This window comes from Giraffa tippelskirchi, chromosome X (genome assembly GCF_054371585.1).
Source record: "Giraffa tippelskirchi isolate mGirTip1 chromosome X, T2T-mGirTip1v1.2.pri, whole genome shotgun sequence".
Taxonomy (NCBI): domain Eukaryota; kingdom Metazoa; phylum Chordata; class Mammalia; order Artiodactyla; family Giraffidae; genus Giraffa; species Giraffa tippelskirchi.
Window position 1 is genome coordinate 127,237,735 of NC_137289.1, and position 26,841 is coordinate 127,264,575.

The following is a 26,841-nucleotide window of genomic DNA, read 5'->3' on the forward strand; positions in this document are numbered from 1 at the left end:
AATAAATAAATAAAAAGTAAATCAATAAGGAAAAGGAAATGTCAAATGTTCAAAGTATTTGTTAAGAAAAAAAGACAAGTGTATGTCTCAGGTTGGGGGGAGAACAACAGTATGAGTGCTAAAGTAGTTTAGAGCAGGAGTCTACTCCCAGTTGTCATTTACCAGCCTTATGTATTTCGGCACAAAACCAAACTCTATGAGCCTTGGGCTCTCCACTGTGAAGTAAGTGTGATAAGCCCTTTCTTGTCAGATTGGTGGAATGTAAGTACTTATGGAAAGCTTCTGTCATGGCACCAGTCTCTATTGAGAAATTAGGAGCAATGTCAGTTCTTACTATGATTATCTTGACCTCAGATGTTACATCAGCTAGATTTGTTTGATCTATCAGATGTCAGAAAATATGCAGTGTTCCAAGTGGAAAAAAAAAAAGACCCAACCTCCCAAATCAGCCAAAATTCCACTTAGCAATGAAACCAAAGTAATATGTTGTCTCCAACCCGTTTACCCTGCTTCTTTCATGTTCTTCTTGAAGTAGAGAGTATCTCAGCCTCTTCCATAGAATGACAGCATCTCTGAGAAACTATAATGGATGGAGGCTAGGACTTGTTTTGACTAAACATCACCAGTACAAGCATGAAGACTACTTAAGAGGAGATTCTCAATGTTTGTGTAAAAGAAGAGCCACAAATAAATCATTTGCTATAATTTATATTCTCAAACGTTCTTGAAAACCATAAACCACAAGCAGAAGAATGTATGTATCTTTTACATGTACAAAAAGGGAGACTAAACAGAGAGTAAAGCAAGCCAAAAACTGAAGAAATTTCAGCTATCTCCCTACCGATGTATCGATGTTCTGAGCCTCTATCAGTGTGGTGTCTTTCACATTTCTAAGCACGTTCTTATCCTAAAGTGATGTTCTTCTCATCCTGGATCACAAAAGTGATGTGAGGATTTCCAATACTTATTTCAGAAAACAAAATTTTTACTGCTAAATTTGACAAACAGCAAACTGTGTGTGACCCATGTTATTCATATACTTATATCATGAATCTAAATAAACTTTCTGTTCAAAAATTTTAAGAACTCAAAACTGGGGGAAATAAAGTCAACAAGTTATTGATGCATATCAGGAACACAGGTTGACAGGCTTCTTCGGCCACAAAGTGAAGAACAGGCTTCAGACCACCCTAGGGGCGAGATGAGCGGCCGGATGCGGCCCTGGGGTGCACGGTGGCCGAGGCAGTGGTGCCAGGCCAAGCTGAAGCAGAAGGGCCCGAACTGGCCACGGCAGTAGTGCCAGGCCTGGGTGAAGCAGAAGGGCCAGCCCTGGCTTCAGCTCTGGCTCCGGAATTCTCTACCTCCTCTCTCCATGCCTCCTCATAATGCAGCGGGAAGGCAGTATGGATGGAATTCATGACCTTGGCCAAAAACTCCAGGACTTTCGCCTTGTTGGTTTCTGTGAATGCTTTAGGACCCCACAGGAACTCATAGCGAGGGGGATCGCTGCCGGGCACCTGGCGGTACTCCAGGTACTCTTCCCGCACCAGATCTTCTGTGATGAGCTTCCGGGGCTCTCCAAAGAGGAAGTGACTTCTTCCATCATAGATGCCCAGCATATTCAGGAACTTCCAGATCTTCTCCTCAGGGACGTGGTTATCATTCAGGTAGATGAAACCCAGCAGAGGCATCAGAAGACCATTCTTCGGCAGCCCCCAGGCACCTATCATAGACTCACTGTCGCTGAGATCTAGGTTGCTCACCAGGGTATAGGACTGACTGTTGGGCCTAACTTCCTTTAGCACCAGGCCAAACACCAGCTCCATGAGCTCAGAGGCTCTGCTGAGGATCTCAGGGAATCGCTCCCTGTACCTTCTATGGATTGCCTCCAGCATTTCAGACCTCTTAATGAGCTCCTTCACCTTATACTTATACAGCATGTACTGCACCAACATCTCTACCGTCTTGGTCAGAAGATCTGTGTGAGAGCTCTCAGCAGCAGCTGAGGCCTGGCCAGAATTTTCACCTTCCTGAACTTGGCCCTCGGCACCTACGCCAGATCGTGAGCGTGCTGCGGCACCTACACCAGATCTTTTGCGTATAGCACCTGCAGCAGCACTGGTGGTGCCTTGGGCTCCCTGAGGCCCCTCGGGGGTGCCAGCAGCAGAAGAGCTTGAGGGAGCGCTCTCTGAATCAGGAGGGGAGGAGGAGGTGGTCTGTTCTCCCCCAGATGTGGTGGTCTGATCATGAAGACCCTGGGTCTCAGCCCGGGCCTGGCGACGTTTCTCACGAGCACGGGCCTTACTCTTCTGCCCACGGGGCATGACGGCTGTGGTCAGGGACCGCAGGCAGGAGTCTGGGTCAACAGACAGGGGATTGGTGCACCTGGAGGAAGGAGAATGAGGTGACATGAGCACCTTACAACAGGGAGATTCCACCTTGGCTTCATCAAAGGCCGCCTCTGCAGGTGTCCTTGAGGACACTGCCCAAGAAACCCAAAAGGTTCCTGTTTTCATGCTCAACCTGTCCCCACAGAATCCCACAGAGGAAGAACAGAGGCCTTACTTTTCCTCTGCGTCCTCTCAGCCCTGCTTTGGATTTACTCAGGTGCCAGCAGTGGGGTTTTCTAAGTTTTACTTCAGTATTATCACGTCACGCCCTGGCAAAGCCTGGGCACCCTTCCCTCTGCTACTCGGATGCAGACACTTTAGACCTCCCCATGATCCAGAAGCAAGTGAAGGGATGCCTCAGTCTGCTTCCCTGCCAGGAGATAGATCACATGTGCTGAGAGCTCATTAGGGTATTTTCTATCCTCAGTTCACTGGGATCATCATTCAATGTCCTTACCTTGGCTCCTTGAAACGTTGGGCACCATTCTCCATTTGCTGACTGGGGTCTGAACCTTCAGACTAGGTATTTCCCCTCCCGTAGACTTTGTATTAAACAGTATAGAAGATGCTCATCCTCACAGCCCTTCCCTGAGGTTTCCTGGGCTGAAATCCGAGGGTTGGGATGGATGCACTGAGTCCTCACTCAGGTTCCTCAATTGAGCTCCTGGTAGAGAAGCTCAACTTTTCCTGAAGTGATCACTGCTTGATAGGAAAAGCCAACCACCCGGTGTCCCAAAAGTAGGAAGTGAAGATGACCTTATCTTACCAAACATGGTCTCCTGAGAATAAAATCTGTTGCAGGCAGGTTCATGTCCCTGTGGACCCTCACGAAATCCCAATTCAAGGTCTAAAATATATTTTTGCATCTGTATTTTTCTATATGTATTCTTAACAATAAATTTATTTTTTATAATATTACAATATTAATTTATAATATTGTACCAGTTTCTGCCACACATCAATATGAATCCACCATAGGTATATCTTATGTCTCCTCCATCGTGCAACTCCCTCCTACGTCACACCCCTCTTAAGTTGTCACAGAGCACTGGGTTTGTGCTCTCGGGATCATGTGACTAATTCCCACTGGCTATCTATTCTACACATGGTAATGTGTATGTTTCCAATGTTACTCTTTCAACCTGGCCCTCCCTCTCCTTCCCCCACTGTGTCCACGAGTCTGTTCTCTATGTCTGCATCTCCACTGCTGCCCTGCAAATACGTTCATCAATACCATCTTTATGGATTTCATGTGTATGCATTAATATACGATATTCGCTTTCCTCTTTATGACTTAATTCACTCTGCATAAAAAAAACTAGGAATAAAACTACCACACGAGCCAACAATCCCACTACTGGGCATATGCCCTGAGGAAACAGTAACGGAAAAAGACACTTGTACTCATGTTCACTGCAGCACTATTTACAATAGCCAGGACATCGAAGCAACCAAGGTCTACAGTTGACTCATGACAGGGTCTAAGATTTCTCCCTCTGCTGACCACTCCATTCAGACCAAGACCCTTACTTCCCCGTTAGCCTGCAGTGGGAACCGACATGTATCCTTGAGGTCTCCCAGCCATGACGACAGGGAGATGTGGTCCGAATGACGTGGTGTGGAACATCCACAGCCCCCAAGGTTCTCTCCATCCACCAGGAAACCTGAAACCCTCCCTTGCCAACCTGAGGCTGCCCCCACTGACCTGGACTCTCACTTCCCTGAGATGTCCTGGGAAGTGTCACGTCAAAACTCCCGATTCTCCCATGCCTGAAAACAGGGCTGGTGCTCTACATGACTCCATTTCTTATGGGAGGAGGCCCCATCCTCACTCTGCGTCACAGCCATTAATATTGTTGGGGACTAGTTCCCTTTCTTGAACTGGCTTTATTCCATTAGTACAAGACTTTCAACTCCCCGATGCCAATTCCAGAGGACACCAGGGGCACCACAGTTAGTCAGCTTTACCCGGGGCCTCATAGAGCCCAGTATAGGGGAGCCACTCAGTGTGGCCCCCTTGCAGTGTCAAAGTCTGCTCATCAGCCCTCAGGGTCATTATCTAGACCTAGACCTCCTCTGGGGGTAATATCCAGGCCTATACCCACAGACCAACGCCTTCACCCTGACGTACTCTAGACTGCATTCACCCGATAGCTCTGAGGGACTCACAAGAGCCATATCACAGGGGTGGGATGTGGATGGGTCACTTTTATTACTGGGAGTGTTGGGAAAGTCCCTTCAACTACATTCAGGTCCTCACCTTGGCTCCGGACGAGTCCTGGACCCTGAATCACGACTGAACAGACGCCACGGCTACCGGTCACTCCGCTCGCTTTGAAACCGGATGTGGACGCGAGGTGCGTCAGGCCCTACGTGGGGTCTCGCAGGGATGACGGCAGGGGCGGCGTGCTACGGCAAACCAGTAGCTCAATATTCACTGGTCCCTAGGTCCTCCTTGTACAGCGTTATCAGAGCCCAGGATTCCTCCTTCTATGAACCGGAGTCTTCCAGCTCCCAAGCAAAGCCCTCACCTTCCCACGTCCCTAGTGGCGGGAATCCAGCTCTGCTCTGAGCATCTCTGCTTGTCAGGTGGGTCGCCAGTCTGTGAGCCTCCCTCGTTGGGGGAGAGATCCTCTCACTAGCACTGATGGTTCTCACCTTAAGTCCGGTTATGATCAAGTCACTCCCATCTGCAGATCTGAGTTCTGATCTGGCTAGAGGAGACTCAGCCCTCCCTGAGATCACACATGTTGAATGAGAGGACCACTCAGAAGTTAGCTCTTTTGGGTCTCTCAGGACTAAGAATTTATAGAATTGTTTGGCTCCCTCTGAAGGGGTCCCCTCTAACACTCAGCATCACATGTGAGGTCCTCCTTGGGCTCAGGTCCGTCCCTCTGCAAAACTGCGGCTGATTGTATTAGACAGACGTCTCACCTCGCTAAGACTTTCTAGAGTGAAATCAACCTGGTATCTGTGCCCAGATCTTCCTGGGGACCACAGCGTCAGTGATTTTCCAGGGCCTCCTTTTATAGTGTGTGCTACTGTGAGTCTACTTTCAGGTCCTCACGTTGACACGTGACGAATCCTGTAATTCCACTCTCTGCTTTATGAAGCTTCTTGTCTTACATCAAGGTCCTAGTCTACTGAGAATTCCAAGTTGGAAGTCAGGGTGATCCTCGTGTGATCCTAGTCCATCAGGGCCTCTGAGAATAGACAGTGGGGATGCAACCTGAGTCCTTCCGGATTCCTCTTGCTCAGTATCCTCACTACATCTACCACAGCCTGGGACTGCCCCTTCTACTGATCTAAGATTCCTCTTCTTAGTCTTTTGGTGACCGCCATATTCAGGGGTGATTGTCTCCTCAGCCCTCCTTCATGGAGGTTCCCATAGCGGCTTCTGTCCCTTGATTAAACGCTTCCTGGGAAATGCATATTCCTACGAACAGTTAGCAGTTACAACCTCTAGCGTATCTTGGAGAAAAGGGGAGTAGGTCCCAAAACTGATGTAAGATTAGGAAAACGCAGCAGAAATCAAGGAACTCAGGACAGATGTTACGCTGTCAGAGAAAAAGAGCTGATACATTCCTTCTCTTCAGCCAGATTTAGGGTGTGTGCTTAGTCGCTCAGTCACGTCTTACTCTTTGTGACCCCATGGACTGCAGACCACCGATTTTCCAGGCAAGAATACTTAAGTGTGTGGCCATACCCTCCTCCAGGGGATGTACCAAATTCAGGAATCGAACCCAGGACTCCCAAATTGCAAGTGGATTCTTTAATTTCGGAGCCACTAAGTTTACGGTAGTTCTAAAATATTTACTCTTGGCACCTGCCTGATGGTCCACTGTTTACGACTCTGCACTCTGAGTCCACAGGACCTGGGTTCGATCCCTGGTCAGGTAACTGGATTACACATACCAGAACTAAGAGTTCACGTGCCGCAACAAAAAACGTCACATGCCGCAGCTAAAGAGCCTGCATGTGGCATAAAAGATTCCGAGTGTCACAACTAAAATGCAGCGCACCCAAAAAAGAAAAAAAATATTTTTCATTAAAAAATAAAAAGTATACTTTCTACATAGAAGGATGGCGTCAGATAATCTTATAGGCCCTCGATCACTTGAGGCTGTCTTAATTTGCACATGCAGATGATCATACGGTTACTGAGCATTATCTCCTTCTCTCCTTTAGTCATAACTCTTAATTATTTTGGTGTTTGTATTGCCTTGCCTGTGTATCCCAGCCCAGTGTTTTGGTCACAGAGTTCTTTCTATCACTCAAGACACGTTTTGGAGTGCTAGAAGACAGTGAATTAACTGACTCATGAGCACCTCAGGCCGGGCAAGTGGAAGGGTACGTGCTCTGGACAAATTCAGACCAGCGCTCTAGTCCCAGCTCTGTCACTTATCTGTTGTGTGGACTTGGGTCCATCCCCAAACTCTGCGAGCCTCAGGTGAAGTGGCTTTTGTAGGGCTAGTGGCATGTAGCTAAAGCACCTGGCACAGTGCCTGGACCACACGGAGAATTTACACAATCTCTGTTTTTACTATGATTATGATTATTTTGTTCCCAGAGGATACCACCTACCCTGATGAATTCTTTAAATCCAGGAGATGTCAGAGAATCTGTGGCATTTGTGGACATAGAACACCAAATCAGTCCAAAATGCTGTTTAGAAAGAATCTTTCATTTCCACTACTAAATCATATGTTGAGTGTGGGTCGTTTTTTAACTGAACGAGATTCAAATAATCTAGAATTTGGTCCTGAGACTCTTTCTTCCATCCAAGCTGCTTTTTCATTTCAAAAACTCCTAGAGACTTGCCTAGTGACCCAGTAGCTAAGTGGCTAAGAATCTGTACTCCAAATCAGTGGGCCTGGGCTCCATTTCTGATAAGGGAACTTGCCCCCACACACCACAAGTAATAGTTTGCATCCCACGACTAAAGATCCTATATGCCACGGCGAAAACATTCCTCATGCCGCAACTAAAGAGCTCTCAGGCTGCAAGGAAGAGCGAGGATCCTGCGTGCCAAAGATAAGACGAAGCACCGTCAACTAAATAAGTAACTAAATAAAATAAGCCCCTACCTTCATCAGTGTCACCATCACCGAAAATATACTCATCTCATACACTTTGTAGAATCATCAACACAGCCAAAAACGCTGAATGGAATGCCCTTTCAATAAAATGAGCTCTGACTCCCTGACTCACAGCATACATAGAGTGTCATCCACTGGCTTCTGAGTTCCAAGTTTCACTCTACTATTACTTTTATTTCACAGAATCTCCTTGGACGTGATGTGCATGAAACATCTAGGTTGTGCACTGTGTTCACGGGCACTGGGACAGGAGCATGGGGCACATTCCGTCCCCACCCCAGGGGGGATTTCCCTTTGGTCTACTCATGTTGCCGTTTAGTCGCTCAGTCGTGTCTGACCCTTTTCTACCCCATGGACTGAACAGATTGCTCTTAGCGTCCCCAATACTACTCAGAAGCCTCCAAACAACAGATGCTAAATTGATATTTGAAGAATTACAGTGCAAGTGTGCAAGAAGTCATGTTTACTGGGATTTCACTTCTCCCACATTCTTACATAAGCTAAGCCAATCCAGGTATATACACTTCAGTTTTACAAAGAAAGACTAAAGGGAATAAAACAAAGAAGTGAATACCTCTCAAGATTTTTTTTCTGTATCTGATAATCACACAGACTTCACCGTGGAATAATTTCCATTTTTGCAAAACATCCACATTCCAATATCATATTTTCTTGTTCCAAATGACAAGAAATGATTCAAGGATTTCCGTTTGTGCTATGTAATATGAAAATTCTTATTTTTCAACTTGATAATCTGCAGTATATGTGGGAGATGTGCCATTAGTATACTTAGACGCTGAAGCTAAACACATCTTTAATTAAAGGGAACAACATTTAAAAATAGAAAAAAGAAAATCCTCCAATTTGTTCATATTGTATAGGAACACAAAGATGTTATATGCTGTTTCCATGAGAAACACCTTGGCCCTCCACTAGTTGGAAGATTGCCTGCTTTCTTGACATGCAATGTGAAGTATCTGCTCAGACTTCACTAGGGGTGGGAGGAGCTTTGGACATGCTCCGGAAAGTACACTGGCCCTGGCACGTAGGAGCCCTGGCTGCAGCTCTGGCTCTGGCTTTCTCCTCTTCAGCTCTCAAAGCCTCTTCATACCAGGATGCGAAGGCACTGGACTTGGTATCACTGACATTAGCCCCAAACTCCCAGATTCTTTTATATGTCTATATCTATCATGGAAGTACTCCATATTAGTTTACAAAGATCGTTCTCCTTCTTTTTTATACCTGTGTAGTACTCCACTCGGTGGATATATCATGTTCCTTCAGTTAACATGTTCATGGATATTTAAGTATTTTCATATGGTTGTGGATGTCTCTTCAGGGTTCACTTCTGAAAACTCTAATTACTGGCTCAAATGTAAAAGCATATTTAGTTTTCTGATAATACCAAGTTGTGTCTAGGCTCTAATCTTATTCTTTGACACGTTGCTTTCAAAGAATGAGATTAGTACATTCTCTAACACTATATACAAGAATAAACTGAAAATGGATTACAGATCTAGATATGAGTGGAAACCATAAAACTGTAGAAGACACTACGAGTGAGACATTATTTGATGTAATTCATAATAATATTTTCTTGGATCTGTCTCCTAAAGCTAGGAAAATAAAAGCAAACATAAATAAATGAGATGCAATGAAAGGTAAAATCTTTTACATAGCAAAGGAAACCATCAACAAAATGAAAAGCCAACCTACTATATGGGAGAAAATATTTGCCAATGTTATAACCAATAAGGGGTTAATATTTGAAATATATAATGTTTGTGTAACAGTTTTGAAAGAAACAATCGAGAAAAAGATGGGCAGATGTCTTACACATTTTTCCAAAGAAGACATACAAATGGCCGAGAGGCACATGAAAAGATGTTCAACATCGTTAATCATCATATGAATGCAAATTAAAATTACAATGAGGTATTATCTTATATCTATCAGAAGGGCTATCTAGCAAAAGAAGAGAAGTAACAAGTGTTAGTGAGCATGTGGACAAGCTCTGTACACTGTTGGTGGGAATGTTAACTGGTGCAGCCATCATGGATAACAGTAAGAAGGTTCCTAAAACCTAAAAATAGAACTAGCAAAAGACCCAGCAATCCCACTCCTGGGTGTATATCTGAAAAAAAAATAACCCACTAATTTGGATGGTCTCCTTCAGGTACTCGATGCTTGTCTGAGTCTAAGGGTTTCCACTGCTCATCTCCCCTTCCCCTCCAGCCTCATCTACTCTCTGCCAGCGACCCCACCCCAGTCCAACCTCCCTGTTTATTAAGAAGGCACCTGTGTCTGGCAGAGCTAGTGTGAGATGAGGAGACAGTCCTTCCCAGCCACCAGAGAATCAAGAGTTTTGGCCGGACCTTTGAGCACACACTGAGACAGTGAGGAGTCAGACAGAAAGCACAGACTATGGCGCTGAAATGGATGAATAAGGAACTTAGTGATGTGGCCAGTGACCCTCCAGCACAATATTCTGCAGGTCCAGTTGGGGATGATACATTTCACTGGCAAAACACAATTATGAAAAAGAATGGCAGCCCATATCGAGGCAGTGTATTCTCTGTGACAATTCATTTCCTTTAAGAATACCCGTTCACTCTACCTACGGTTGCATTTGCAACAGAATCTATCATCCAGACATGAACACTAAGGGCAGCACTTGGTTCGATATTCTAAGATCACTGTGGTCTCTTGCTTTCATGATTTCTAAGTTCTGGTATCCATTTGTTCACTGCTACGTGTTCTGAACCCGGATGACACCCTCCCCAGTGCCAGAAGTTGTTCAGGTCTTTAAAACAGACAGAAATAAGTACAACAGAATTTTTCAGGAGTGGACTCAGAAGTATGCCATGTGATGCTACCTTAAAGTTAGAATAACCGGCATTAAAGCTTGAATAAACTTTAAATTACAGCCAAAAATGAAAAAAAACCCCACAAATTCAAAAATTCCATGCACTCCAATGTTCATAGCAGCATTACTGACATTTGCCAAGGTACAAGGTAACCTATATGTATACAACCTATATACACACACACTCAAACACACACACAATGGAATATTACTCAGTCATTAAAAAGAATGAACTTTTGCCATTTTTCAACATCTATGGCGTTGGAAGGTTTTATGCTAGTAAGTAGTAAATAGTTGGAGGGTAGTAATGAAATAAGTGAGATAGAGGAAGACAAACGCTGTATGATACCACTGACATGGAGAATTTTAAAAATAAAACAGACTAGGGAAATGAAGCAGACTCACAGATATAGAGAACAAGCTAGTGGTTCCCAGTGGGGAGCGGCAAGCAGGAGGGGAAGGGCAGGGACAGAAGATTAAGAGGTGCAAACTAATATGTATAAAATAAGCAACAAGGATATATTGTACAACAAAGGGAATATAGCCAGTATTTGATAATTACTGTAAATGGAACATAACCTTTAAAACCTGAACCACTTTTTTGTTCACCTGTAATTTATAAAATATTGTACATCAACTATGAAACTGAAGTGAAAGTATTAGTTGCTCAGTCTTCTCCAACTCTTTTTGACCACATAGACTGTAGCATACCAGGCTCCTTTGTCCATGCAATTCTCCAGGCAAGAATACTGGAGTGGCTGACCATTCCTTTCTCCAGGGGATCTTCCTGACCCAGGGATTGAACCCAGGTCTCCTGCCTTGCAGGCAGATTCTTTGCCATCTGAGCCACCAGGGAAGCCCACATCAACTATACCTCACTTTAAAAAAAATCTATTCTCTCAGGAACTTTCACATATACAATACAGTATTATTAACTATGGGGTTCTCTAGTGTCTCAGCAGTAAAGAATCTGCCTGTGGATGCAGGAGATGAGGGTTCGAGTCCTGGGTTGGGAAGGTCCCCTGGAGAAGGACATGGCAACTGAATCCAGTATCCTCGCATGGAAAAATCCATAGACCCAGGAGCCTGGTGAGCTACAATCCATGGGTTTGCAGAGAGTAGGAAACCACTTAGCGACTTAACAACAATTAGTAACTACAGTCACCATGCTGTACATTACGTCCCCAGGACTTCTTTATTTTGTACATGCAAGTTGTGAAAGTTGATGCTGTTTGGCCACTTACACCCATTTCATCCATCCTCCAACCCCCACTTGCAGCAACCACCAATCTATTCTCTGTGAGTTCATTTTTCTAAAATTCCACATGTAAGTGAGATTATATAGAATTTGTCTTTGTCTGACTTATTTCACTTAGCATAATGCCCTCAAGGTGCATCTGTGTTACTGCAAATGGCCACATTTCCTTTTTTTCTTTTATTGGCTAAATAATATCTGAGTGAGGATGAGTGTGTGTCTTTGTGTCTGTATGACATTTTCTTTATCCATTCATCCATTAATGACAGTTATGTTATTTTCATAATTTGGTTATGGTAAATGTTTCAACGAACATGGGGGGTGCAGATATCTTTTCCAGGTGTAGCTTCATTTCTTTCAGCTAAATTTCCAGGAGTCGATTTGCCAGATCACATGGGAGTTCTATTTTCCGATTTTTTTTATGAGCATCGATACTGTTTTCCATAGTGGCTGAATCAATTTACATTTTCATAAAGTCACATTTTCATTAATAAGTATATCCTAAATGCAAAAGTTATATATGTTTCTAAATTTAAAAGGCATATATCTTTGAAATTTAGGAATGAGAGACTGAATACAGTAAGCTAGACTCATAACTGAACCACTTTAAATTTTTTTTCTCTTCTTATCCTATCTTAGTGTGGGGTTTTCCTCATTACCAAGGATATCCCTATTCCAATGCCATGCAATCTTGCTCTGGATCACAGAGATGATTTAAAATTTTTCAGTTTGTATTTCAGAAAGCAAAATTCTTATTTCCAAATCTGATAAACAGCAATAAGTGTGTGACCCGTGTCATTCATAAGCTTATGTTCTGAATCTAAATAAACTTTCTACTGAAAAGAAAATCACTGAAAATTACCACCCCACCGCCGCAAGAAAAGGATAAGTCGGAAAGTTATTGCTGCATATCAGGAACACAGGTTGACAGGCTTTTCTGATTACAAAGTGAAGAATGGATTCAGACCACACTAGAGCTGGGGTGAGTGTCTGGATGCGGCCATGGAGTGGGCACTGGCCGCAGAAGGGCCATTACTGCCCGAGGCAGAAGTGCCAGCCCTGGCTGCAGCTCTGGCCCCAGTGCTCTCTAGTTCCTCTCTTCAAGCCTCCTCATAATGGGGCAGGAATGCAGTGGGGACCTTATCGTTGGCCTTGGCCAAAAACTCCAGGACTTTCACCTTGTTGGTTTCCGTAAGTGCTCTGGGACCCCACAGGAGCACTCTTGGATCCCCCCATTGTGAGGGGATCATGGCCAGGCAGTGTTATGGTTATGGTAAATAACCACGGGTCACACACTTATTGCTGTTTATCAGATTTGGAAATAAGAATTTTGCTTTCACAAATACAAACTGAAAAATTTTAAATCATCTCTGTGATCCAGAGCAAGATTGCATGGCATTGGAATAGGGATATCCTTGGTAATGAGGAAAACCCCACATTAAGATAGGATAGGAAGAGAAAAAAAAATTAAAGTGGTTCAGTTATGAGAAGAGAAACAAATTGACAAAATGTCAGCCTCAGACTTGGAGGAGTGAAATATTATAGACTCTAGAGCAATGCAGACCAGACTCTACACTCAGTTCTGTCACTTTATCAGCCGGAAGTTCTTTGTCTGTTAAGTGAGTTTGATAAGCCTTGTGTTACATAAGTATCTTGAGAGGCACTTGGACTGCACGGAGATCCAACCAGTCCATTCTAAAGATCAGTCCTGGGTATTCATTGGAAGGACTAATGTTGAAGCTGAAACTCCAATACTTTGGCCACCTCATGCGAAGAGTTGACTCATTGGAAAAGACCCTGATGCTGGGAAGGATTGGGGGCAGGAGGAGAAGGGGAAGACAGAGGAGGAGATGGCTGGATGGCATCACCGACTCGATGGACGAGTTTGGGTAAACTTCGGGAGTTGGTGATGGACAGGGAGGCCTGGTGTGCTGCGATTCACGGGGCTGCAAAGAGTCGGACACGACTGAGCAACTGAACTGAAGTATCGGAACATATGTAGCTTGTGTAAAGCGCCTGGCAATGCAGCTAGCAATGTTTAGGTCTTATGACGCTTATTTTCACACCAGAAGAAAATCTATGGGAATGTCTACCTTCATCTATGGGAATTTTGCTTTATCCAGGAGAAACTAGAGACTGTGTGGTCTACTAAACAAAGAAAGCTAAGTCAATCAAACTGCTGCTTAGCAAGAAACCCTAGGGCTTCCCCAGGGGCTCAGTGGTAAAGAATCCACCTGACAAGCAGGAGATGCCAGTTCAATCCCTGGGTTGTGAAGATCCCCTGGAGAAGGAATTGGCAACCCACTCCAGTATTCTTGCCTGGAAAGTTCCATGGACAGAGGAGACTGGCAGGCTGATGTCTATGGGGCCACAATGAATCAGACATGACTTAGCAACTAAACAAGTAACCCTAAGTAAATTTTCTCTATAAGAGAATATGTTATTGAGTTTAGAGGCAAGTATTTTACCAGGATGGAACTCAAAACCTTATAGAATTCATGTCAAGGGCCAGTAACTCCCCTGCCTCCCAAAGCCCTCCCAACTAAACACCTAGATTTTCATGTATTTCACCACCACAAAAATCTAGCCCCTCTCAGAAGGTCTACTAGATTACACTCGATACACCCTCTTGTTTGGAGTGTGCTGGGTCTCCTTGCGTTCAGGGCCCAAAGGGCCAGCACAGTGACTTCTTAACATCCCATCACAAAGGAGAAAATAATATGCATCAAAAACCTGGTTTGCGGACTGTGTTCACCTGCCCTGGGGCAGGAGCAGTGGACACCTTCTGTTCTTTCCCCAGATGGAGATTCCCTCTGGCTAACTCACAATCTCAGGGTAACTGTTCAGGGCAGCTTCTCATTTCAGTCTCAGCCTCCCAACTTTGAGGCCCCCCCATCTGGGGATCTGGGCCCGGCTCAACATCATCACAGGCTCATCCATCCCACCACGCAGCCAACTTAAAATGACCTCCCAAGAAGGAACAGGAACGCAAAGATGTATATTATGATTAGCTTTCCAGCGCCACCTTAGCCTCTCACAACTTAAAAGATTGGGAGTATTGGTCAAATGCAGAGTGAAGAAGTTGCCTCTGACCTCACTAGGGGCCGGAGGGACTGCTAGACGTGACCTTGGAGCACACACTGGCCTTGGCAGGACTACAAACCCTGACTGCAGCTTGGGCTCTCTCGTGGTCCTCGTTCAGACTCTTCACAATGGGGTGGGAAGGCACTGGGGATGTTACCATTGACCTTGGCCAAAGTACCAAACCTCAAAGGTTTGGTTTGAGAGAATCAAGGCTGAGAGAATTTACACCTCACTGCTCTCATCCCACCTCCCTCCCCAGTATCCTCCCTGCTTTTTCTCACTTGTCTTACATCATCACACCGCCTTCCTTATGGAATCACTGCTCATATACTCAAGACATCTACAGGCAGGTGCAGGGTCTCCTTTATCTTCACAGCACCCCCACCAGTACACAACCTTCTGAAGAGCAGATGCTCAAGAAAAGATGGGAATAAAGGAGACACCAGGGTCTCCCAAGTCTGAGAGGAGTGATGCGACTATGTGGTTCACTTCCTTCTGGGTGGGGGTCTCGCATGTTCATTCAGTGGTACCACTGTCATGCCTTTTAGGAACCGGGTTTCCTCCCTATGTTCAATGAGGCCTCACCCATCAGACCCAAACCCTGATGTCTCTGAGACCATCCTTGGAGGAAATGAGAGGGCACCTCAGCCTGAGAGCTCTAACCCGGCGTCCCAGGGCGACGGCAGAGGTGGCACTCTGTGTGGGCTCCTCTGTTCTGGGGGTGTCAGTTGTCTCGTTCCTCACATAGAATTGGTGCCTCAACATCTGTCCTGGCCTGGGAGTCCTCGTTTTCTGCTGACCTGGGCAGCCGGACCTGAAACCAAGGCCCTCATCTCCCTCGGACCCCACAGGCGGAAGTCAGGGGCACCAGAGCTGGCCAGCTCTGCCCGGGATCCCCCGGGGCTGACAGCAGAGGCAGCATCAGATGTGGCTCTCTCTACCGTGTATGGATCTTCCCCTCGATTCCGCATCCTTCCTGGGATTCTGCCTTCTGCCGACCTGAGCCCAAGACCCTGTGAAAAGGTCCTCACCTTTCCCGGACCCAAGCTGACAGAGTGAGCCATATCCTGACAAAGCTGATTTGGGGCTGTGCCGCTAACCACAAGGGTGGGACTCTCGATCCCCCCAGTTCTGGAGTCAGGGGCTCCCTGAGTCCTCAATCAGGATTCTGGGTAGCGCTTGGGAGCCTTCCCTCTGCTGACCCGAGTCTCCATGCCCCAGAGCAAAGCTCTCACCTCCTGAGTGGCTGGAGGAGAAGCTGGGGCTCCATATCCAGCTACCTTGCTTGGGGATGCCCAGATCTGAGAGCAAGGATGCTCCTTAGTGCAGCAATCCGCTTGGATGCCAGGTCGGCTGACTAGCACTAAAGGTCCTAGCTTGACTCCTTCTAAGTCTGAGACTCCTCCCTATGCCTATCGGGGTTACCTTATCTATCATTCTATCTCTTTATTTATTTACCTTTCACAACCATTGCTTTTATTATGTAACTGGTAGTTTCTGCATCTTAACCTTCCTCACCTATTTCTCTCCTCCCCCACACCCCCAATCCTAACCCCCATCAACCACCTGGTTTTTCTCTCTTGCGTCTACAACTGTTTCTGTTTTTCAGATTCCTCATAGAAGTGAAATCACACAGTATTTCTTTTTCTCTGACTCATTTCACTTAGCATACATAATACCCTCTACGTCCACATCCTTTTATATAAAGGCTTTTCTCTACCTGAATGTCCCTTATGCCCAACGCCCGCCATCCGCCGCACACCGTGCAAAATGACGGGTGCGCTCAGCCTAGAGGAGAGGAGGAAATACAAAAGGGATAGACTCATGTTCATCATGGAAGCACATCAGTATATTGGGTTAGTAGAAAATCTCATTCAGGTCTTCCTATAAGATGTTATGAAAAACCTGAATGACCTTTTTGACCAACTCAATAATTTAAACTCTGCCTACCTTAAAAAGTGACAGATGTCAGCAAAACATGGGCCTGCCTTGACCTCAGACTTTGGGCCAGAACTGTCAGAGAGTACATTTCTGTTGTTTCAAGAGACCCAGTAATTTGCTACAGCTGCCACAGAAGATGAACATACCTACTTGGCCAAACTCACGCAGCTCAGGGACCGTAACCCCGGGACTGACACGTCGCTCCAAAGCCCAGCCCTTCAGCTGCTGCCTTCTGCCTCAGTGCCCGTGGCTGCTGTGGAAGTTAAAGGAGTAGACTGAGCCTGGCACAGGGTGCCATTTGCACAAGCAGTAACTCGCATTAGTCTCTAATTGTGTGGAAGTGCTTCCGCGGTGGCTCAGCTGGTAAAGAACCCGCCTGCAATGCAGGAGACCCAGGTTTGATCCCTGGGTCAGGACAATTCCCTGAAGAAGGGAATGGCTACCCACTCTGCTCTTCTTGCCTGGAGAATTCCATGGACAGAGGAGCCTGGCGGGCTATACTCCATGGGGTCACAAAGAGTTGGACACGACTGAGCGACTAACAGTTCCAATGATGTGGAATTAAATGCTCAGGGCCTAATTTTAAGGGGGAAAAGAGCATGATTTAAACTTGAGTGTAGGGTATGATCGAAACCAGAATTCATACAGCATAAAAACGTATTTGAGATGAAACCAAAGATGGTTGACTATGGGTGTGGAACAACAGATGATTATTTTCCTTTTCACCTTTTACTCCTCCATTTTTGGCTTCCTGTTCTCTTCAGTGAGCATGCATTACTTAAAAAAAAAATGTATTTGGCTGCATCCAGTTTCAGTTGTGGCATGCGGGATCTTCGTTGCCCCGCAAGGACTCTCCAGCTGCAGTGCCCAGGCCTAGTTGTCCCACCACATGTGGGATCTCAGATCCTTGACCAGGGGTCGGATCCCCATCTCCTTACACTACAGGGTGGATTCTTAACCACTGGACCACCGGGGAAGCCCTGCATTATTCTTTTATTTGATTTGCTTGGCCCTTTAGAACTCCAAAAGCAGTGCAAAAGCAAGTAATGGATCCTAAAATACAGCAAAAGCCATTAATAATGGCCCACCCAGCTGATAAAGTTCATGCCATGCTTTCCCTTCTTAATCAGAGCAAGCAAACAGAGAGAAGGTAATTCTTATACTACTGAGATGGATGAAACTGGAGCCCATTATACAGAGTGAAGTAAGCCAGAAAGAAAAACACCAATACAGTATACTAATGCATATATATGGAATTTGAAAGATGGTAACGATAACCCTATATGCGAGACAGAATAAGAGACACAGATGCATGGAACAATTTTATGGACTCTGAGGGAGAAGGTGAGGGTGGGACGTTCTGGGAGAATAGCATTGAAACATGTATATTATCATATGTGAAACAGAACACCATTCCATGTTCGATGCATGAGACAAGGGCTCAGGGCCGGGGCAATGGGATGATCCAGAAGGATGGGATGGGGAGGGAGGTGGGTGGGGGGTCCAGGAGGGGGAACACATGTAAACCCATGGCTGATTCATGTCAATGTATGGCAAAAACTATTGCAATGTTGTGAAGTGATTGGCCCCCAACTAAAATAAATAAATTTATAAAAAAAAAAAAAAAAAAAAACTGCTGCGCAGAAGGAGTGCCTGCACCTCTGCCTGCTGGGCTGGGTTGGCTGGTGGAACACCCCTAGGAAATTCCCCCTCGGCTGCTCCCTGGGGGCAGTGCCCATAGGGACCAGGGCTCAGACTCCAGGGACTGAGAGAATCCTCAGCCTAACGGAGTGATGCTGACTCAGGGAGGCCCTCACAGATGTGGAGGCTGCCCCGAAGGGGTCCAGGACTCTAGTTTCCAGCCCACACATGGTTAAGGAGCCCCTGTTAGGCATCAGGACCACCGAAGGAGCAACAGCAGAGTCAGACAGACTCAAATTCCTACAGTTTCACAGCTGGCATTCCTGAAATGGCAGTCAGAAAATAACTGCAAAGTATGGTAATTTGGACCCCTATGGTCCAAACCTTCCCATTTTAATGCCTAATGATCTGAGCTGGAGGCGATGTAATAATAACAGAAATAAACTAAGAAAGTAATGCGCTTGAAGCATCCTGAAACCATCCCCTTAGGCTACCTCACCCTACCCTCATGCCACCCCACCTTCCTTCGTCCACCCCATCGCGCCCCATCACACACTGCACCCCACTCCAAGCAAAAATTGTCTTCCTAGAACCCGGTCCCCCAGGGCCAAAAAATTGGGGGCCACTACTCCAGGGCACTGCAACATTGGTAGCAGGAAGGGCTTCTGTGCAGCCACCACTTTGGAAGGAGACAGCCCTGTGAGCACTGAAAGCCCCATCTTTTCACCTGTTGAGGACAAGACCACTCCCAATGCATAGAGTCCATCCTCTTTGAACAAAGCCGCCCGACGCGCCACCGACCCTCCACGTAGCGACTACAAGATGGCTCCTTGGCCCGCAACTCAGGACAGGGCGTGTTACACTGCAGATTGCAGGGGTGGGAGGCGGTTGGGTCACTTTTCTTACAGGGAGGGGTTCGGAAATTCACTTCAGCTACACTCAGGTCCTCACCTTGGCTCCGGACGAGTCCGGTACACTTGATCTCCACTGAACAGACGCTGCAGCTACCAGGCGCGCTCCTCGCCTCCGAACCGGAAAAGGAGGGGCGCTGCATACGGTCGTACGTGGGGTCTCCCAGGGGAGGGGCAAGGGCAGGGGCGGCATGCTACGGGAACCCGGTAGCTCAATATTCATCCGTCCCTGGGTCCTCCTTGTGCAGTGTATCAGAGCCCAGGATGCCTCCTTCTATGGACCCAAGTCCTCCAGCTCCCAGACAAAGCTCTCGCCTTCGGAAGTCGCTAGTGACGGGAGTCAGGACGCTGCTCTGAGCATCTCTGCTTGTCAGGAGGGGGCGCCACTCTGTGAGCCTCCCTCATTGGGGCAGAGACCATCTCACTAGCACTAATGGTCCTTACCTTAAGTTCGATTATGGTCAAGATGACACCCTCAGCAGATCTAGGGCCCGATTCTGCTAGAGGAGGCCCTGCCCTCCCTAAGATCACACAGGTTGAATGAGGAGATGACTCAGAAATAGCTCTTCTGGGTCTCTTAGGGCTAAGAATTTACAGAATTCTGTTGGGCTCCCTCTCCAGGGGTCCCCTCTAACACTCAGCATCACATGTGAGATCCTCCTGGGGTTCAGGTCTGTCCCTCTGCGAAACTGAGGCTGATCCTATTAGACAAAGGCCTCCCCTTGCTGAGACTTTCCAGACTTTCCAGAAATCAACCTGACATCTGTGCCCAGAGCTTCCTGGTGACCACAGCGTCAGATATTTTCCAGGCCTCCTTTTATAGTGTGTGGTACCATGAGTTCATTTTCAGGTCCTCACATTGACTCATGACGAATCCTCTAACTCCACTCTCTGCTTTATGAAGCTGCTTATATCAAGGTCCTAGTCTCCTGAGAATTCCCAGTGGGAAGTCAGGGTGATCCTCATGTGATCATAGTCCATCTGGGCCACTGAGAACAGACCGTGGGGATGCAACTCTAGTCCTTTCAGATTCCTTTTGCTCAGCATACTCAGTACATCTACCACAACCTGGGTCTCTGCCTTCTACTGATCTAAGATTCCTCTTCTTAGTCTTTGGATGACCACTATATTCAGCGGTGATTGTCTCCTCCCTCCTTCATGGAGGTCCCCATATCAGCTTCTGTCTCTTAATTAAAGGCTTCCTGGGAAATGCATATTCCTACAGACGTTGAACAGTTAACCTCTAGCAAATGTTGGAGAAAACAGGTCTTGGTCCCAAAAGTGATCTAAGATTAGGAAACGCACCAGAAGTCAAGGGACTCAGGAAAGATGTTATGCTGTCAGAGAAAAAGGGCTGATATATTCCTTCTCTTCAGCCAGATTTATGGTGTCTGCTTAGTAGCTCAGTCATATCTGACACTTTGCAACCCCGTGGACTGTAGCCTGCCAGGCTCCTGTGTCCGTGGGGATTCTCCAGGCAAGCGTACTGAAGTGGGTTGCCCTCCTCCAGGGGATCTTCCCAACCCAGTGATTGAATTCAGGTCTCCCGCGTTGCAGGCAGATTCTTTACCATCTGAGGCACCAGATTTAGGATAGTTTTAAAACCTTTACTTTCAGTACCCTCCTGTTGTTGGTCCAGTGGTTAAGACTCTGTGCTCCCAATGCAGGGGGCGCGGGTTCGATCCCTGGTCAGGTAACTGGATCCCACATGTCACAACTAAAAGTTGATGTGCCACAACTAAAAATCTCACGTGCCACAACTAAAGAGCCTGCAGACATGGCAACAAAGATCCTGAGTGTCACAGCTAAGACCAAGCATAGCCAAAAAATAAATTGACAAAAATATTTTTAGTACAAATAATAAAATATTTACTTTCTACATAGAAGGATAGCACCAGATAAACTTGTAAGCCCTTGATCCCTTGAGGGTGTCTGGTTTTGCGCATGCAGATGTTCATATGGTTACTGAGCATTATTATCTATTTGTCTCCTTTATTTGTCACTCTTAATTACTTTGGTAATGTGTTATGGGGCAGTATTGATCAGATGGGAGTTTGGGGAAGAGTGGATATGTGTCTATGTATGGCTGAGTCCCTTCACTGTTCACCTGAAACTGTCACAATATTGTTAATTTGCTATTCCTCAACACAAAATAAAAAAATAAAATTAAAGAAAAAAACTGTGCTTCCGGTGCAACGGGTGTCAGTTCAAACCCTGGTTGGGGAATTAAGATCCCACGTGCCACATAGCAAATCAATTGGTCAATAAAAGATCATCAAAGAAAAAGGTGATGGGGATCCATAAAAGAAATAATTGATAAGCTAGATTCCATTCCCTTTAAACTTCTGCTCTGTAAAAATACACCATCAAGAGAACAAGATGAGCCATAGTCTGGGAGAAAATATTTGCAAAAGACATATCTGATGAAAGCTCTAATCTAAAATATACAAAGAATTCTTAAAATTCATAAGAAGAAAACTAACATCTAATAAAAAATGGACAAAAGATAGGAATAGATACCTCACCAAGGAAGAAACACAGATGTCAAACAAGCATATGAAAAGGTGCTCCACATCATCTACCATTAGAGAAGTGCAAATTAAAGAAACAGGCAGATACCACGACATGCCTTTCAGAATGGCCAACATCCAAAGGACTGAAAACACCAAATGCTGGTAAGGATGTGAATCAACAATAACTCTCATTCCTCAGTGGTGGTGATGCAAAATGGTAGAGCCACTTTGGAAGACAGTTTGCAAGTTTCTTAGTAAACTATACACATTCAACACTGCTGGTAAGAATGTAAATTCGTACAGCCAGTATGGAAAACAGTAAAGGGGTTCCTCAAAACATCAACAAGTACACGTAACATTTTCCACAATTCCACTACTATCCAAAGGAATTGAAATCAGGATCTCAAAGAGAGCTCTGCACTCCCATGATCATTGCAGCACTAGTCACAATATTCATGACAGGGAGGTTGCCTACCTGTCCAGTGACAGATGAGTGGATAAATAAGGAAACTATACATGCAATGGACTATCATTCAGCCTTAAAAAGAAGCTAACCTCTCCTGTCACGACAGCGAGGATATATCTAGAGGACATTATGCTACAGTGAAATTAGCCAGACACAGAAGGACAAATACTGCATGTCCTTTCCATGAGGAATCCAAAATGGTCTAGGTCAAAGAAGCAGAGAGTAGAGTGGCGGTTGCCAGGGGCTATGGGAGGGTGAATGAGAAGGAACTGTAGACTTAAAAAATATTCACAAGCTAAAAGCTGACAGTTATGCCCAGTGAGGGCAGAGTGTGCCATTCTAGCGGCTTCTGGGCATCATCCCACCTCAGGGGAGTGTCACCCTCATTTCTCAGAAACTCTGTCGATAGAAGGCCATGTGAATAAAACATCTAATCTGCATATTGCTTACATGTACCCGAACAAGGGCTACATGATCCATTCCATGCCAGCTTCACGTGATTTCTGTCCGATTTACTCTCAATCCCAAAGCACAGGCAGACCCAGAAATACTGCAAGTTTGGTTCCCAACCCCTGAGGGACAGTCAGTATCACAATTGAGTCACAAGAAATTTTTCCCAACCCAAAGCCCTAGCCTCCCCAAATCCCTAGTAGGGAGTCAGGGTGCTTCTCTGAGCATCTCTCCCTGACAGGAGGGACACCTCTGTGAGCCTTCCTCCTTGGTGGCAGTGACCCTCTCATTAGCGCTGATGGTCCTCACCTTTACTGGGGTGATGGCCAAGATGCCTCCCTCTGCAGAACTGGGGTTTGATCGTAATAGAAAAAGCCCTTCCCTCACTGAGACCAGACAGAAATGAAGAGGCTTCTCATCCTTATAACTCTGCCTGGAGCCTCTGGGGTTAGGAATAGGGGCAGGGGTCTCTAAAGTCTCCTCATTTGTGGGTCTAGTGATACTTCTTTCTTTACTCAGGGACTTCACCATAATCCTGGCCAGTCCTCAGACCTGCCCCTCCATCCTGATATTCTCCTTCTACTGAACTGAGGCCATTTTTCTTAGAGAAAGACTTTGACCTCACACAGAACTCTAAGGTTTGGAATAGGGAATGCCTTGTCTGGGTGTTCTAGGTTTGAGAGCAAGTTTGGGCAGGTCTGTGAAGGACCTATATTTTAGGGTGGTTGTCCCTCCAGTCTTCACTCATGTGGGCCCTCATTTTGTCTATGTCTTGGATTAATAGGTTTGTGGGGTACAGTAGATCCCTGCAAAATCTTGAGAAGTGTCCCTAAAGCAAACCTTACACTTTCATGTCCCAGACTTGATGTGAGATGGGGAAAATGCCACAGAAGGCAGGGGGCAGGATGGGGTGTGCTCCCAGAGAAAAATGCTGATCACTCTGTTTCTGGAGGGGGAGGGGATTTAGGATGGGGGGACATGTACACCCGTGGCTGATTCATGTCACTGTATGGCAAAAACCACCACAATATTTTAAAGTAATTAATCTTCAATTAAATTAACTTAAAAGAAAAAAAAAACCATAGCCAGAGTCAGTCTCTTCTGTGAATTGTTTTACTTGATTTATAGGCACACCTTTAAAAAATTATAGTTCACTTAACCATGCTTCACATATCTTGTGTTTCACTACAAACTGAAAGTTTACAGTAAGCATGCATTCAAAATGACTATGGCACCATTTCCCCAAAACCGTTGTGTTCACCTGGGGTCCGTGTGCCACATTTTGTAAATTTGTAAAATATTTTAAACTCTTCCCTTATTTTATTCCTTATGGTGCTCTGATCAGGTCTCTGTTACTATTGTAGCTGTATTCTAATTTTGAATTAAGCTATCTACATTTTTCAAACATCTTCTAGTAAGTGTACAACAGGGTTAACAAACTTTATAAGCACGGGGAATCCCCCAAATTCCTGTGATATACTTTACGGCAATAGTCACTTTATTGCAGTGATCTAGAACCCAACCCACCATAGCTGAAATATGCGCATATTTCTAAAGGAAAGGAGCAGTCGAACAAGGTTCTCTGCTATATTGATGGAAGTTTTCTGACACGGCATAGAGGGATGATCTTATTGTCACTATCATCTGTTTCTCCTCCTTATTGCTGTCATTTCCTGAGGTAGCCTTCAAGGCTTTGTGCCTCAAGAAGTGTACTGGAATATATCCAGAGTCCTTACTTTTATCCCAATATACATTGGAGTGTCAAGGAACACAAGTTCTGCTTTAGGACAAGAGGGGTCTAACAGCGTAGGATCTAGAGGAATTCAGAGAGGAGTCTAATTCCAGGCCTATCAGTTACTAGTGCCACCTAGCAAGGGCTCACTACCTGATGGACATGGAAGCCAAAACGATGGAATGGGCATTTGAGGGAAAAACTTCATTCCAAGGTGGAGTGGCAAGAAGACAGGAGGCAGGGCTCTCAATCCGTCTCCTCAATCCAGAGTTTGGGGTAAAATTAAAGGGTTTAGGGGAATTGCAATCTTGCAAGCTAACTGGCTAGTCTTGAATCAGTCCATCTAAGCTACTCATGTTTGTAGAAGCCAGATTTTCCTTATTGAAAGACTTCATACAGTTCTCCAGTGACAACATTTCTACTCTGAGAGTTCCACAGACTGAACATTCTTGGTTCTGGGGTCATCCTGGGAACAAACGCTCCTTCTTTGCACATGCATGGTGCTGCCTCTAAAAATAACTCAAGGTTTGATTAATCAACAACCTGTTGTAAGAAGGCAAAACCAGTTTAAACTGTTCAGTGTTTTATGTTTCAATCCCCCCATTTCTCTTTGTACATTCTTCAAGCTAGTGGGAAATCATCCTCAATTTGGTTAATGATTCTCAAATTCTGTAGAAAATGATAATCCCAGGTCCGAGAGTTTTGTACCAACAGGACTGGACTGTTATATAAGCACTGAGAAGGTTGGATTACTTGGTATTTAAGAAAGGTGATTATCAGAGGCTTTGCTTCCTTCACATGTCTCTTTACAGCCTATTGCTTTAAATTTGGAGTTTTGGTGCCTGGATGGAGTTTGTTACTATTTGGTCAGCTGTATTGGCTCTTCCTGGCCACTCATCAGCCCAAACTGAGCTCTGCAGTTGACTGACCGATTTCTTCCACTCTAGTGCTCAAAATAGTTTACATCTTGGCCAGCAGAGAGCCTGGACCAACTTTCTTTAACCAATGCTTGCTGCCTCTTCCCAGCCTTCATGGATTGCAGCCAACGTCAACCAGAACTCTTAACAGGAACTTGAGGTCTCTGGATGAGGCAGAAATGTTGGCTTCCCCCGGGAAAAGCCTTGCATTCATGGGAGCTGTTGGAAAGCCATCAGGACTTATCTATCGTGGGTCAGAGCTCTTTGTTACTTTCTACGAAGAAAAATGGGCAAACTAGAGGCATCTCCCCTTAATTTAGGACCCAATTCCATCTCCTAGCTTGGTTTCTGGGAAGACTTGGCTGCATGAACTCCCTGGAGAAGCCACCGAGAAGAATGGACAGTCTCAAAGGTGACCAATTTGGAATTGAGGGTTCACTTAAAGAACCCTGAAAAGTTTTCCATTACAGGTGGCTTTCAAAGCATAGCTTGAGAGTCACACGTGCTACCCAACTTCCAAGGAATTTGTCCAGTTGCATGACTGGAGCCCATTTGGTCAGGGGCTCCTAATATTTCCCACTCCGCCATGTGCTGAGGTCGAGCTTGTCTACTGAAGAGAGGTCCAAGGAATTTCAGGCACTGTCTCCCTTTCCACCTTGAAAATCTTACCTAGTGAGGAGGAGGGTGAAAGAGTGATTGTCTTTCAGAGAGCAACTCAGGAGCACACACGTTGAAACACCAATTTCCTCCCTTCCTTTCTGAGCATGCTGGGGTTTAATCTTTCTGGTAGATGACCAAATCATTTTACCCCTCCAGCAGAGACTACAGACATGCGAATCTAGATGTCTGTGTAATTTCCAGGGGGAATACATTCACCGCAAGGCCTCTATGTAGCCCATGGCCTTTAGCACCACAATCAATGGTTATTTCTCCTGGTAACATTTGATTTTTAACATCACTCACACACACACACACACACACACACACAAGCGATTCAATTCTAATTCCCTGCTATTCTGGCCGATACAAAAGAGATCTAGACTTTTTAGTGAGGAAACACCAGAATGTGTCGAATTGTATAAAATTCCTTTACCTGGGCTCATGGTATGTTCTTCCGCAGGGGGAGAATTTTCCTGCTTTACACTCCCTCATTGTACATTTATGCTCGCACCACAACAAGGTAATCAGGGTTGGTTTCATCGAGAATACACTTGTGTGAAATTCAAAGATCATAGGAGACTACTACAAACAACTATATGCAAATAAAATGCACAACCGGGAGGAAACGAACAGATTCTTAGAGGTAAAACCGTCCAAGATTCAACAAGGAAGAAATAGAGAATGTGAACAGACCAATGACAAGTCCTGTAATTAATACAGTGATTTAAAAATTTCAAATAAAAAGCCCAGGACCAGATGGTTTCACAGGTGAATCTATCAAAGAGTTAGAGAAGAGTTAATGCCTATCCATCTCAAACTCTTCCAAAAATTTGCAGAGGAAGGAACACTCCAAAGGTCATTCTGTGTGGCCACCATCACCCTGATACCAACACCAGGCAGAGAAACACACACACAA

General features: G+C 45.4%; 1 protein-coding gene and 1 pseudogene across 4 annotated transcripts; one reads left to right on the forward strand and one right to left on the reverse strand.

The window, feature by feature from the left end:
* Positions 1-692: 692 nt before the first annotated feature.
* Positions 693-19,304, reverse strand: LOC145535432 (melanoma-associated antigen B2-like). 4 transcript variants are annotated; one of them, XM_081563869.1, is made up of 3 exons: positions 19,228-19,304; positions 16,786-16,888; positions 693-2,385 (listed from the first exon to the last, which is right to left on the reverse strand). In XM_081563869.1, exon 3 carries the CDS (start codon positions 2,322-2,324, stop codon positions 1,191-1,193), a length of 1,134 nt encoding a protein of 377 aa, XP_081419995.1. In that variant the 5' UTR covers positions 2,325-2,385; positions 16,786-16,888; positions 19,228-19,304; the 3' UTR covers positions 693-1,190. The 4 variants fall into 4 exon arrangements, with proteins under 4 accessions (XP_081419995.1, XP_081419994.1, XP_081419992.1 ...); XM_081563868.1 differs by having other exon boundaries at positions 16,782-16,888; XM_081563866.1 differs by lacking the exon at positions 16,786-16,888.
* LOC145536992 (ubiquitin-conjugating enzyme E2 D3 pseudogene) lies at positions 9,914-10,359 on the forward strand (annotated as a pseudogene).
* Positions 19,305-26,841: the final 7,537 nt, after the last annotated feature.

Coding starts and splice junctions, on each gene's coding strand:
- LOC145535432 (XM_081563866.1), bottom strand. CDS start 2,324: ATGCCCCGTGGGCAGAAGAGTAAGGCCCGTGCTCGTGAGAAACGTCGC.